Source organism: Mirounga leonina, unplaced genomic scaffold (assembly GCF_011800145.1).
Source record: "Mirounga leonina isolate KUSES-001 unplaced genomic scaffold, KU_Mleo_1.0 Mir_91, whole genome shotgun sequence".
NCBI lineage: Eukaryota > Metazoa > Chordata > Mammalia > Carnivora > Phocidae > Mirounga > Mirounga leonina.
The window spans coordinates 18,906,009-18,920,961 of record NW_023270839.1 but is presented as its reverse complement, the minus strand read 5'-3'; the positions used below and the strand labels follow the sequence as shown (position 1 = coordinate 18,920,961).

The 14,953-nt window shown below is 46.3% G+C and overlaps 1 protein-coding gene across 1 annotated transcript in view; it reads left to right on the top strand.

Moving 5' to 3' along the window:
* Positions 1-14,953, top strand: part of EHD4 (EH domain containing 4) — a 79,499-nt gene that overhangs the window by 11,556 nt on the left and 52,990 nt on the right. The window contains exon 2 of the mRNA XM_034994463.1: positions 7,962-8,138. Coding sequence (XP_034850354.1) covers positions 7,962-8,138 — 177 coding nt within the window. The remainder of the gene's footprint in view (positions 1-7,961; positions 8,139-14,953) is intronic.

Below are 14,953 nucleotides of genomic sequence, written 5' to 3'. Positions count from 1 at the left end.
GCTAGGAAATAATTATATATTCCTGACCGTTTTGTAAGACTTTTGTGATAACAAATGTTTGATTCTTCTCCCACTTGCATTTCTTGGGATTAAACACAAGGATAAACAAAGGACATCTAGATTCAACACAAATCAGAGTTGAAGGACTAACCCTTTCTTTTCATTCGCTCACCTAGTGAAATAGTGGATCAAGTATTATCAGTAAAAAAATACATTATGTAAAGCTTTCCAACGCTTACTATAAACTGAAATGTGTTTAAACTCATAGCCCTGAATTTTAAAATAAGGAAATATAACTGCTTCTCCACGGCACTCAAAAGTTGTACTTTATGTATTTCTTTCACATCTGTATGGCTTAAAACCTCAGTAACTGATACTCAAAAGAACAAAATGACTGTTGGGGATGGTTTCATGCTCTTTTTAAAAATGTCCTAGTCCACTGCAAGGAATTGAACTCTCAAAGTCTGCACAGATACCGATGTAGGCACCAACATTTCTAAAAATCTCATCATTACACAAGCCATTTCTCTAGGTTTGGGCTTGAGAATTTAAAAAGAATGCTCATAAAACACCCCAAATATATGCACCATCTTACTTTTTAGAGTGCTGATTTAATTATTGAATACCTACTAAAAAGTCTTAGATTTGTATATTTGTTATGAATCACAGAATGCGTTCCTGTAAATGCTCCTGTTGCAGGCTGACTCGGCCTCTCAAGCTCTGATTCAGGGCAGGTGGTGTTCTCACAGGACGGGCAAGAAATCTAGGTTCTAACAAACCACTTAATCTCTGTGAGCCTTAGTTTTTTCATTTGTAAAATGGGGATAAAAATAATACCTACCCTGTAAGGCACTTAGGATGAAATAGATTTATTCATATAAAGACTTTAGGACCTACCAAATCCTCAAAAGTTAGGTATATGGTAGTCCTCTTTTATGCGCTCTTCGACTTCCCATGGTTTCACTTAACTCACTGTCAACCGCAGTCTAGAAGCAGATGATTCTCCTTTTGACATATGGCGAGGTCGGTAGTAGCTAATGCGACGTCACACAGTGCTTGTCATTCACCTCACTTCACCTCACCTCATCATGTAGGCATTTTATCACCTCACATCATCATCAGAAGAGTGAGTACAGTAGAGTAAGATATTTAGAGAGAAAGACCACATAACCTAATTTTTTTTACAGTATATTGTTATAATTGTTCTATTTTATTATTTTTGTTAAGCTCTTACTGTGCCTAATTTATAAATTAAACTTTATCATGTGCGTGTATGTGTAGGAAAAAACATTGTGCCTGTAGGGTTTAGGCGTTCCCTGAGGGGCTTAGGACGTATCCTCCATGAATAAGGGAGGACTACTGTATTACTAAAATAATTAATGCCTTGTCCATGATTCCAAGCACAAGTCAGTACCTAGGCAGAACGCATGGATGAATACCCAGGGGACACAACATTTGCAGAAGTCTGTCGTTGAATAATATACCTTGTTTGTTTGTTTTTAGTCATTCTTAAGCCCATCTCTGAGAAGATGGTGCTTGAGTATCTTGAGGGACTTTTCATCCTGAAGATTTTCTTTTCCTCTTGACACAAATGACATTTCTTACTAGGACGTTAAAAAAATTTTTTTCTAGTCTAAGCAATGGAAGGAAAAAGACACTATCCACATATACCCTTGCATGAAATCAGCTCCTTGAACCAAGGCTGGACCAGTGTGCCCAAGAGCCAGCAGACAGGGACAAAGATATGTTTGGTCTCCCATCCTCCCCACCAGCCCCCTGCCCAACTGCTTGGAATCCCAGATGTCTGTCTTTTTTTTTTATGTTGATGGCTTGGAGCAATCACCCCTGGAAGTGGCAGCCCTTTCTGAGAACACAGGAAAAGGAGAGCCGGGTGGAGCCAGGCACCAAACCCCTGTCTAACGCACGGGATGCATGTGCAGGGGGCTTGTCGACTGTGAGCTGTGGCAATACCCTTCCCTAGTCTTCCTGTGGCCTCTCGTTCCTTTGATTCTTGTTATTGCAGGTAACACCACAAAGTCCCCGGAACTCGTAGCTCTGGGAAAGCCTCTGATACATCAACATTTAACACAGTTGATCAGCCTTGTGCCTATAGGTGACTCGTTTTTGTATGTCGTACCTCAGAATCCACTCACACTCTCCGAGGTTTCTGGTTTTGAACCTCGTCACTTTCTTCGCACTTTGTTCACATCAGATACCCCGTGTCCTGGTTGGTCTTAGTTCCCTCACTGCATCTGACATGTGCCTGCCCACCTGGCTGTGTGACGTCAGTGTACCTGAGTTTCCCCATCCCCCGATGTAAAACTCTTCTGGGCAGTCGGCTTAGAGTATCATATATTAACTCATGTATCCGACAGGTCCTTCTTAGGGTGCCAGCAGCTGGGAGCTGTGTGGGACCCCAGCGCTATGGGCTGAGCCTGGTGTAAAAGCAAACGCCTCGGGCCAAGAGAGAGGAGCCCCAGGCTCCAAGTCTTGCACGGCCACTAGCAAGTCTGACCAGCAAGTCTTTGCCGGCTCTAATCCTCAGTCTCTTCATCTGTCGAGACATGGGGTTGAGCCACATGATTCCTAAGAGAGTTTGGGACTCAAGAGTTCTGAGTGTGTGGATCACACCAGGCAGGAAATGACAACGTATCAGAAAAGAGGAGATGGGCCCACAAACAGCACCAATACCAGGTGTTCCCGAGGAGGTCCACAAGAGAAGAGGAGGTGGGGAGTGGCCAGAAAAAAAGGTCCTGGAGTGCTCAGCGAGAGGACTGCCCGAAGGAGGTGACACTTTATAAAGTGACTTAAAGAGCAAGTAGGATAGATGGTAGAGATCATGAGACATGATTCCCTGCCAGACAGAGGGAATGAAGTAAGGGAAGTCAGGGTCAGGAATTTTAAGCCTGGAAAAGACTAATCAGGGAGGGAAGAAGGCCTAAAATAGGTGAGGAGCAAGAACCCCAGAGCTCAAGGCAGAAGGGGGTGGCTCGTGGGGAAGGGAAGTCATCTGGGAAGGACTGGGTTGTTGGTGAAGGCTGTCTAATGAAAGTGGTACTTTAGAAAAGCAGTCTCATCTTGCAGGGCAGATGGGGGAGAGGGAGGCTGGGAGACAGCTGGACAGGACAGAGTGACCAGAGCCCACATGAGGTGTGATGAGGAGGCAGAAAAGTGAGGGAGGCCACCTGAAGGAGGGTGTGGAGAAAGCCAGTCAGCCCCCAGACACTGGTTCAGCACCTACTTTGTTCCAGATGCTTGTTAGATGCTAGGGTACAGTAGAGAGCCAGACAGACGAGGGTCTCCCTCTCAAGATGCTCCTAATATTCTGGGACAATGACATGCCAACAGGAACATGGCACAATATCAACTCTTGCTAAGTGCTCTGATTAGGTTATGAGGGGGAGGGATGGGGAATCAGACTGGAGAGGCTTCTGTGTCAGGGTGCTCCCCAAGGAAGTATGTGGCATGCAGAGATCTGGGGGAGGGTCTTCCCCGAGATGGGAATGGCCTTGGCATATTGAAAAGGTGGCACAAAGTCCAGTGTGATCAGACATTCAAACACTCATTATTCCAACAAGTATTTATTGAGCACCCCAACCATGTGCCAGAGATTGTTGCAAGCATGTGGGAAGCATTAGTGAACAGAAGAGACTAAAAGCCCTGCTTTCCTGCAACATATACTCTACCAGGTGGAGGCAGGGAATAAGTCATAAATATAAAAAGTGAATTTTACAGCCATGGGAAAGAGAACACAATTTTTTTTTCTAATTTTTTTGCTGTTAAAGATAATGCTGCAATGGACATCTTCACACATGTATCTAGGATTTTTGCTAAAGATAGATTTCAAAAAGGAGAACTACCCCCATTTTAAAGGCTTTTGACACAAAGTATCAAATTGCTTTTCAGTGAGGTTATACCAACTGATTATTCTGCTAATATACATAAGGGTGTTTATTTTACTACACCCTCACCAGAGTTGGGTATTATGAGCTCTTTAAAGTGTTAATACATTGTCTTCATTGGTATCGCTTTGATAACGAAATTGAACACTGAATTTTGGCTTTTTATTATCTGCGGGAGAAAGTATCACTAAGCAGATTAACAAGGTAAACAAGCTATACAAGAGCCCTTCCTAGTTCTACTTCTCTTCTGTGTCTGGGACCCAAAGATGGAGTGATTTATCAAAGTCATAGTTCAGAGGCACCTTTTACTTCAAACTGATTCACATTAGCAACATACTTTAACAAATACCTGTCAAATATAAACCGAAATATATGTAAGTATACTTTAAAAATAATTTATTAAAGTTCTGTCTGGCAGGGTTGCTACTTGGGAAGTTCTAGCTTCTCTTACATTATGAACTTGAAAATAAGAAACACATACTCTTCTTGAAACAATTTCATACTTTAGACTTTTCATTGAAACCTCTATTATTCCCAAATTAGTAGGGTTTGTTGTTCTTTTATATAAACCTATATATTTATGTAAACATCAAAAGCAATTCAGGCTCTCCTTGGCAATGATGGCCTGACTTACACACCTTTACGTGTGAGTTACTTCCCTGCTGGGGACTCCCTGCTGAACCACGGCATCTACACACCCCTCCACCCCTGCCTGAGCCCCATCCTCACCTCCTGAGGCCTGGAGCTAAAAGGCCCTCCTCCTGCTCAGGCCTGGGAACGTGCTGAGAAGGGGCAAGATTGCAGAAAACCACCCAAGGCAGGGCCCAACACTGGGTGTTCCCCCAAAAGGTAGTGCTACAGTTCTTGTCTGGTTTCTATTTTATTGGGGTGTCCGTGAACATTGTAGGCTATCTTGCAAGCTAGCCATTGCTGTTAACATTGATTCCGTGGGAGAGTGCCTATCAAGTTTCAAGCCAACACTTGGACCTGAGCCTTTTGTGAGAACTTTGTGTGCCGCAGGGAGCCTGGTGACATTGACTGCTGTTCTTCCAAGCCCAGACCCCCCTCCTCGGTGGTCCCCCTTCCTCTGTCCCACGGATCTCCTGGCATAGTGTCATCCAGGCCATGGGGCGTGGAAATCAGAGTGGACTTGGGAGCGGTGTGATCTGGAATTGAATTCTAGCTTTGCTGATGAATGACTTCAGACTTGAGATCCCAGAGTGGCTGTAAAACCGAAATTCCACATTCCTATGTGTATATGAAATTCACACACTCTGTTTACACTCTGCAAGTGCTGGAGTTTCACGGAGCGTGAGATGCTATTGCTGGCTTCTACCAGTATTTCTAAGATTTGTGTGGAATTTCGTAAGAATTTGTAAATGTGAACATTTCTGCTCCTAAGGGTATTTACTAGTATGCTCAGTGCCTGAAAATGTTTTGAAATTTTTTAAAAATTAAATTTGAACATGTTTGGAAAAGTATCTCCTTCTCTCCCCAGCTTTTCTCTAGGGAGAACAGAGAGAGCTGGTGCCTTGCTGTTAGGGCAGCCCCGGGACCATGCAGGAAGCCAGTGGGGAGAACTCTCCTCCCTCACTTTTGAGGAGAAATAGGATTGCAGTGTCTATGGCCAGCACACTCTGCATGAGGGCCCTGAACTCTCCTTGTGCTCCTCATCTCAGAGCAAACCACTGGCTCAAACGCAGGTTTAAAGCATTGTCTGAAGGGGCGCCTGGTGGCTCAGTTGGTTAAGCCTCTGCCTTTGGCTCAGGTCACGATCCTGGAGTCACAGGATTGAGTCCCCGCATCGGGCTCCCTGCTCAGCGGGGAGCCTGCTTCTCCCTCTGCCCCTCCCCCTGCTCATGCTCTCTCTCACTCTTTCGCACACCCGCTCCCTCTCTCCCTGTCTCTCATAAATAAATAAAATCTTTAAATAAACAAAAAGAAAAACATTGTCTGGAGACAGCACAAGACCTGGAGTCCAACTGCCTGCATTCCATTTCCACTGAAACACACTTATTGTGTGACCTTAGGCAAGTTGCTTAGCCTTTCTGATGCCCCAGTTTTCCCACCTGTAAAATGGGAATAATGTTAGTGCCCATTACAGAGTGTTACGGGGATTACACAAACAATTGTGCACATGGAGGGCTTTGTACTCCAGGTAAATAACGAGCACTTGGTAAATGCTGGGTGCTGTTATCCGATCATTTTTTCACATTTCCTCAAAATTTAGGGGACATATTTAAATGTCATCTATTCTGGTGCTCCACAACTTCACAGAAATGTAGAAACTTTGGATGACATAAAAACTAGCAATGAAATCAATTAAATGTTCAGAATATAGCCGCTAAGATGGCTAAACAATTTCAGTTTTTTATTTTATATAGAAAACATAGGTGTCAGGGATGGCCTAATTTCTTATTCTTAGAAAGATGGCAAAATTGTGTTGGACAGTTGAGAGTGCAGTCCCTTCTGTCCCAGGAAATAAAATGACAGGTTCAGACCTAAATTTGATCAGTTGGGACGTTTTAGAAATAAACAAATAGTTGTTAGGAATGGGGAGCTGGAGAAAACTGTGCACATTCATGCCCTGGAGCTTCTCTCCCAGGGTCAAGGGTCATCGCCCTGGCAGGCTTGGGACATGGCTCCGCCCTAATCACCTCCAACAGGGATTCCTTTCCACTGCTCCCCACTCCCAGAACCTGCTCCCAGTCACTTTCAAGTGTTCTCTGAAGGTGTTGCCTTTCCACCTGTTGCTTGGTAATGAGGGAAATGTATTCCAAAGTATTCCTTTCTTCATGTTCCCCTCGGCTGCAAAGGAAGGAGGGAGTAGTCTTTGCCCTGCCCCGCCCCATTCCACATATGCATAAATACAGGGAAGTGTGTTTCTTCTTCATGGAAAGGAAATCTTGGTGGGGAGGGAGGGGCTCCGAGGGGCTTCGGCTGAATGAAGTGCTGGTGGTGGAAGCCATTTTCCATATAAAGCAGACTTTCCCCACCACTCTACCTCTGGCCGCCTTGCCCCACCCCAGCCATATCACTGAGCCAGTCCTTGGCCTGTATCCCATCAGTTGGTCTTCTGGGCCCCCTGAATAGGAACCATCAGTGACATTTGCTAGGCCCACCTGCCCAGTTGTGCAGGTTAAACTCCATGAAGGCACTGGGCAGGGGAGCATGTTGGGGGGTAAAATCCAGCTAGCTTGCTAAGCTATGAACCCTGGTGCAGGGCTGTGTCTGCCCAGAGGAAGGGGCATCTTCTTCCAATTTGCACATAGGGCTAGTAATGGCCCTGGTGGTATCTAATCTGACCCCTCCAAGACACCCCTTCTTCAACCCCCATTCCTTATAGCAGCCTGTGTTGCTGCAGAATTCTTTGGAGATCGGCTTCTATGGCCATTACCTCCAGGAACCCAAGGGAACTGTAAAGTGCACCGGGAGGATGTGCCGACCTCATTGATCACCAGTGACAAGGAAGGGAGATGGTTCATTATTTCATTCACTACATTGAGTGACCTCTGTGGGCAGGCATGGTGCTGGGTGCTGGGGCTATGCATCTGGCCATAGGCATGGGCCTGCCTACAAGGGCCCACGATGAGAAAAATGCAGTGCCCCTGGTGAGCACCATCATGGCTGCAGGCACAGGGTGCCCAGGGCCCACAGAGGAGGTGTGCCCAACACGCTTGAGGGATGGGGACACTTCCCAAAAGGAGGTGGGCCTGAGCAGGTTCTCGCAGAATGCACAGGAGCTGGCTGGGTACACTTCCCTGGGGTGGTGTCTATGGTGCCAATGGGACAAGGAATGGGAATTGTGCTGAGCAGAGGTATGTTTTTCAGAAGACCCAGGAAGTCTGCAAGATGCCTGACCTGTTACTAGCCCTCAAGGGGGAGGGAAGGTGGGGCTTAGGTCTGTAGATCTTAAGCTTTGAAAATTTGTCATTAGCAAAAGAGTAAAATGCCAATCATTCTCCTTTTCTTGGTGATTATGTGTCTAGGCCCAGGAAGCTTTCTGGCCTCTTGCTTTGTGATAACTTGCTAAGTTTCTTTTCTGTTTCCCTCCCCTAGATACTTACTGGAACAAGATTTCCCAGGCATGAGGATTGGTCCAGAGCCCACCACCGATTCCTTCATTGCTGTGATGTACGGGGAGACTGAGGGCAGCACCCCAGGGAACGCTTTAGTCGTGGACCCCAAAAAGCCATTTCGAAAGCTTAGTCGCTTTGGAAATGCATTCCTGAATCGGTAAGGACCAGCAGCCCGCCATCTTTGGTCAGGTTGTTTAAACTTTTTCTTTGAATTCTTGCCAATTACATATAAAGTTTCAATAACAGAATGGAGCATGTCTATTCTAGAAGAGAGAAGATATTGAGAATATGCTTATTGTATTCAAATATTTGCAAAGATCATCATAGAAAATGATCATTTATTACCTATTCTGGGTGGCCTCAGAGGACAGAGCTAAGGCCCCAGGATTGGACGCTATAAGGGCACACAGTACAAGGAATACATTTCTTTTTTTTTTTTTTTAAGATTTTATTGATTTATTTGAGAGAGAGCGAGAGAGAGAGAGAGAGCACACAAGCAGGGAGATGAGCAGAGGGAGAGGGAGAAGCAGACTCCCCGCTGAGCAGGGAGCCTGACGTGGGGCTCGATCCCAGGACCCTGAGATCATGACCTGAGCCGAAGGCAGACGATTAACCGACTGAGCCACCCAGGCGCCCCTACAAGGAATACATTTCTAATATTTCAGCTGCACAGAAATGGATCAAGTTGCCTTGTGAGGAAGCGAGCTCCCCATCACTGACAATATTAAGTGGCGGCTGAATGGCCGCTGCTCAGGCATGGTGTGCTGGGGACTCCTGTACTGAGAACTTAGCCCAGAGGACCCTTGGGGTTCGCCTGACCCCCAGATTCAGCCTGTTGATTATTCCAGGACAGGTCACCTCACCTGCCTGGCTGCCTCTTATGCTTCTCACTCCCATGCTGTGAGCTTCTTCCTTATTCATTAAGGCTGGGCAGGGGAAATAGAGGCAAAACAATACAAAAAGTTAAATTTGTGACTTGGTCATTCTATGACAGAAGTAAAGTTGTGGGATGGCTGAGGTTCTGTCTTAGCTGGAGCTGTGTTTCATTTGTACTACCCTGTACTCTCTCCCCGGGGCTCCCAGTGAAACAGGTGGGTGTGGATGCAGGGCACCTGCCCTCTTGGACTGACCTGCCATCCCCTCCCTCTCCTTCCTCCTCTTTGCTACTCCCAGCTTTTTTTTTTTTTTAAACCTTTTTCTCTTTCTTCTCTCCTGCCCTACCCCTCGCCCCTCCATTCCCCTCTTTTATGAGTCTCTTGCCTTACTCTGGGGGTGTGGGCTATGGGGGTGCAAAGCCAGGGAGGGGTCATCCAAACAAAAGAAACTTTTTAAATGGTTTAAAAAATAGAAACGGATCCTCCCAGCCATCTGCCGTCCTCCCAGAGGCTGAGATGTCTCATCACACAACTCCGGGAGGCGCCATTCACAAGGACGAGGGGAAGAGTGTTGTGTCCAGGCGCTGTGCAGTGGCTCTGCCGAGGGCATCCCAGGCAACCTCCAGAGCTGCCTCTGGGAGAAACCGGACTCGAAGGGCTTTTTTATGCTCTTCTCATAAATCGAAGGAGGCATCCAAATGGCAGCCGGGGAATATGGCAGTAGGATGAACAGAAATGCAGAGATGATGTAGATGGAGTCACAGAGAAATCCCATCTTGCTGCTCACAGTGATTTGCAGAATACTGTCCAGATGATTTTTTTCCACCTGCAGGATGCTCTCAGGCAGGAGTTTCCTCCCCATCTCCAGAGCGGCTTTGGTTGGCACCAGAGCCTCTCCTGTGGGAGAAGTGGGGGTTGAGCCCAGGCGGAAGAACATCAGAAGGTCTCCTGAGACAATTGAGGGGAAGTGGGACAGAAAGCTCCCCCATCAGGGCCTCCGGGGAGCCCTGGTCATGGAGCAGGCAATAGCCAGTCTTCCTGTCCCAAGATGGGCCTTGGAAGGTTCCAGAGGCCTGGAAAGTGCAGGGCACAAGGTCCTTCTCCATGAGAGACTGGCTTGGAATCCCATGGTTTCATTACCACTGCCTTGAGTCTTACTCTCTTTTTGCCGGACAAAGGCTTAAAAAAGAAATAAGCTGCCACTTTTTTCAAATTCCTATTTTGTGAAGTCCACATTCACAAGGGGAAACCCTGGAAGAATGGCTGTCGGCTTGTTTTCTTTTGGCAGATGATTTACTTCCCTGACAAATCTTTTTTCAAATGCCAAAGATACAGCAGATGAGTATGGAAAAGAAGCATTTAAGAAAATTCCAAGGGGCGCTTGGGTGGCTCAATCGTTAAGCGTCTGCCTTCGGCTCAGTCAGGTCATAGTCCCAGGGTCCTGGGATCAGCTCCCGCATCAGGCTCCCTGCTCAGCGGGAAGTCTGCTTCTCCCTCTCCCACTCCCCCTGCTTGTGTTCCCTCTCTCGCACTGTGTCTCTCTCTGTCAAATAAATAAATAAAATCTTAAAAAAAAAAAAAAAGAAAATTTCGGTTGGTGAAGCTCATTATCTGGGATCTAAAACTTGCTGAAAATAATCCATGCATTATATAATCAAGCGTTAATTGAGAATACATAGAAAAATATTAGCAAATAATTATATGGCATTTACTGTGTGTGAGATAGAGTTCTAGACTTTACTTGTATATTAGCTCTAAATCCTCAGCAAACCCCTGTGACCTAGGTGCTGCTCTTACCCCCAGGGTAGACAGGAGGAGTTGATGCATAGAAGTTAATTTAACTTCCACTCAAATTGGAACTCAGGCCACGTGGCCCACAGTCCCTACTAGTGACCACTGGACCGCCGAAGGGCTTGACACTTGGACTGAGAATCACTGCCTACTGCCCTCTATGGAACTTTGAAGGCTGTCCTTAATGTAGCCCATGAACAACGATGATAAAGGTGATGATTTTTGTCCCCAACTATCGATTAATAATTTCATACACACTCCTTTTTCTGGGTTAATAAGACAATGCTACAATGGCCATTTGACAGGTGAGAAAACTGAGAGCAAAGAAGTAAAATGACTTACCCAAGAAAAGGCAGAGCCAATATGAGAATTCAGTTTCTTCTTCCCTTCTGTCTACCACCCTGCACCTCCTGGAGCACTGGCAGAGAAGAGTTTCTGTTCTAGCCATGCTGGTGGCCACGCACACGTGAGGCTCACGTGTAAGGGACGTGCCTCATCACACCTAAGAGTAAACAGCATGACTAAGTCGTATCCACCCAACGCTGCTGTTGTTTCTCCCAGTGCTTACATAAGAAAAAAGTCAATTAGTGTAGGGCGCTTGAACATGTGTATGTAATTATAGTGTCCCTATGGGAACACCAGCGGGGCTAGCTCTAAAGGCAGGCAAACTCCTCTTTACATAGCATACTTTCTGGGAACCAGGTCCAAATACAGTACTTAATAGGAATGGGAATTGGTTGTCTGCAGGGGAGAACTTTCTCCCCCCACCCACCGAGCAACCACCAGTCACCCCTGGGATAGGTCTCATTACCCTGGCCCTCTCATTACAGGGCATTGGCTTGAGGCTCTGCCCCCAGGGGCATTTTTCAAAGAGCTTAGTACTTCACAAGCTGGTACCAGGTGACACCTGGAGGGTGTCAACCTTGAAGCATTAGGCAAACCCGTGCAGCCTGAGTTTCAACGTGGAAGGATGGTTTCTAAGAAAATAACAGAGGGTCTAGGGAGCAGTTCTGAGAAAAGAAGACAAATTCCCAAAAAGGCAACTTCAAATTATAGAAATTCCACACTTGAACAATCAAAGGAGTTGAGTCTAGAACAAAAAGTTCTATGGAAACAACGTTAATGCGGCATTCCAGAACTCCACCATGCTACCTTGCTTTTTTTTTTTTAACTTTTTTTTTTTTAAAGATTTTATTTATTTATTTGACAGAGAGACACAGCGAGAGAGGGAACACAAGCAGGGGGAGTGGGAGAGGGAGAAGCAGGCTTCTTGCCAAGCAGGGAGCCCGATGCGGGGCTCGATCCCAGGACCCTGGGATCACAACCCGAGCCGAAGGCAGACGCTTAACGACTGAGCCACCCGGGCGCCCCCATGCTACCTTGCTTTTGAGAGGAATTCCACAGTCGGGCCTGTCTTGGAGCTGCTCTGTGGGAATGTGGTCACTGAGCCTCCACAGTCTGTTACCAGGAGGCAGTTCCAGCTCACGCAGGAGGAGATGGATGACCAGCAGCGCCCCCCCGAAGACACAAGGCCTGGGAGGCTCTGCGTATCTTGGTCAGTTCCAGAAGTGTCAGGACTGGCTCTGACATTTCCCCTCAGCAATCTGCTTTTGAACTGGATGTTATGTTTCTCCCTCAGTCTGCTTTTCTAAACATGGTAGTCCTTTTTTTTTTTTAATCCAGATAGCTGCAGGCATTGTTTAGTTTAGGATCTAGTTTAATTTTAAATCGTAGTCATCCACAGAAGAAATTCTTAATCTCATCTCCTCCTTGCCTCTGTTTCCTTTTGAAAAATAACTTTAACCAGTGGCCCTAGGGATTGAAATTTTGAAACTTTCTTTCGAGCTGAAGGAATCTGAATGGTACTTCCAGCGCACCTGTCCTTTTAGCCAGGCGTGATGACAGCGATGATAAAATACAGAGCCACTGTCTCATGTTGGTGTGAAGATTTAGCAATAATAGAATACGTATGTGTATTTTGGGACTTATACTCTGCCACCTCTCTGTAATTAAATGAAGCTTTGGTAATAGGCTTTTTTTTCTATTAATATTACAGTCACTGAGGACCATTGGGATTTTTTTAACTGGCTTCCTATAAGCATACCGCATCAGTGCAGACACATGCGAGCTCCGTCAGCTAATTTAGATGCAGAGATGAAGGAAAAGATGCTTTTGCCAAGAGTCACCAGCAAATTTGTTACTTTCTTTTTAATCTGAGTGATGAACTGGTCCTGTTTGTTTATTTGTTCATTTTGTGGTGTGTTTATCTGTAATAACCCCCCTGAAGCTCTTCCCATTAATCTTCAAGCTCAGGATTTGTGGTGGCTGCCAGCTCATTAACCATTGTTGTTCACTGGCAGCTGCCTCCACGGTCCTGGTCCTGACAGTCCAGAAAACCAGCTTTACCCGCTGCACTTGGGCACAACTTCCCAGCACCGGGGCCTTGCTGTTCCCCACTGTGGCCGTCAGGAAAGAGAGGCTTCGGTTTAGAAAAGTACATGTTTGTGTTGCACCACATGCAGGTGCCCATATTCAGCCAGCCTTGACTTGTAACAGTGGTGTTGCTATAAGATTCGATCCAAGGGGGTAGCTGTGGGCTTCTTATAGTCTGGATGTGAAATTAAATTCCCCCTGGGCAGGGAAGGTTCGATCAGCCATTTGTGGCAGGACCATGTAATGATAATGGTTGTCAAAGTCTTTTTGTGTATCGTGTGCTCTTTACTGTGCTATCTTAGGAAGTCATGTCCTCTGTCTGGTCTCTCTCTAATTATTCTGTGAGCTGGGGTTGAAGGAGGTGCTTTGAAGCTGCAGCCTACTCTGTCCGTTGTAAGCATCCGATGTGATCCGAACCTGATGGTTCGGGCTGGTAGAATTGCTCAGATCCCTAGAGCTCGCAGTGTGAGTGAGCAAGGTCTGGCTCCTGGCACCTCTGCCCTCCAGCAGTGGGCTGAGAGCACGTCACAAGGGAGCCTCCAGGTGCGGAGTTCCAGGGCTGTGGCACGTCACTCCCTCGTTGGGGGATGTTGCCCTTTGTGATAAGGTACATAGTAGTGGTTCAGATGCACAAAATGGTGGTAGCAGCCTAGTAGTCGAAAACCCAGGCCCGAGTCCAGACTGCTGGGTTAGCATCCCAGCTCCATCACTTACCAGCCGTGTGACTTGGCACGTTGTGATATGTGCCCCTCTGTGCCCCAGTCTCCTCCCGTGTAAATGGCAGCACATAGCCCCTACCTCTCAGGTTGTGGCAAGGATTGAGTGAGTTAAAATGTATACAGAAAGTGTTTAAAGCGGTGTTTAGACACATAGTAGGTGGGCAGAAAATGTGTCGTTTTATTATTACTGTACCTGCTGGATATCCCTACATTGTTTGGAAATCAAAAGCAGCGTGAAGGTACTGCCTGGTTCTTCTAAAATGTTGATCATCAAATTGGAATGTTACCATTTAGAGGCAATTTTAAAATCCCTGCTCCTCTCGGGGTGCCTGGGTGGCTCAGTCATTAAGCATCTGCCTTCGGCTCAGGTCATGGTCCCAGGGTCCTGGGATCGAGCCCCGCATCGGGCTCCCTGCTCTGGGGGAAGCCTGCTTCTCCATCTCCCACTCCCCCTGCTTGTGTTCCTGTTCTCACTATCTCTCTCTCTGTCAAATAAATAAACAAAATCTTTAAAAAATAAATAAAATAAAATTAAAAAATAAAATAAAATCCCTGCTCCTCTCACCTCCCAGTTTTATTATGCAGCAGGACCTTGCAGCCCAGACTATTCCTTGATCCAGCCCCCTTTCTGCTCCCCCTGAGCCGCCTTTGGGTGTGGGAGTAGCAGAGAATGGGGGTCACACGCAGAGTTTGTGCCCATCCTCCTTTCCTTTTATCAGAGAACAAGGTGCATCAGGGCAGCCCTGGGTGAGGCAACACTGCCTGACAGCTTCTGTGAGGCTCCTGGGCTTCACCGGCCACAGGTCTGCATACTTCATGGGAAATGTAGAAGGCAAGGGCACAAATACACTTATGTTCGTCACTCTGGGAAGGAGGAGGAAATCCATCTTGGGACAGCAAATCTGTGCTTGGAAACATTTCAGCACACAAGCATAAGCAAGAAAAGCCTGACCTGGGCTGACTCTAATATACCCAATAAATAACCTTGCCTTTCACCTTTCTTTCTTAGAGCATAAAAGTAAGACAGGATTGCTGTAATAGCATTGCATTAGGATTTTTTCTGATTACAATATAATTATTTAAGAAAATGTATGTGTGGTTCTAACTCCTCATGTATGAGGCCTGCCCCCACACAAGGGTCTGAAAGCTGACTC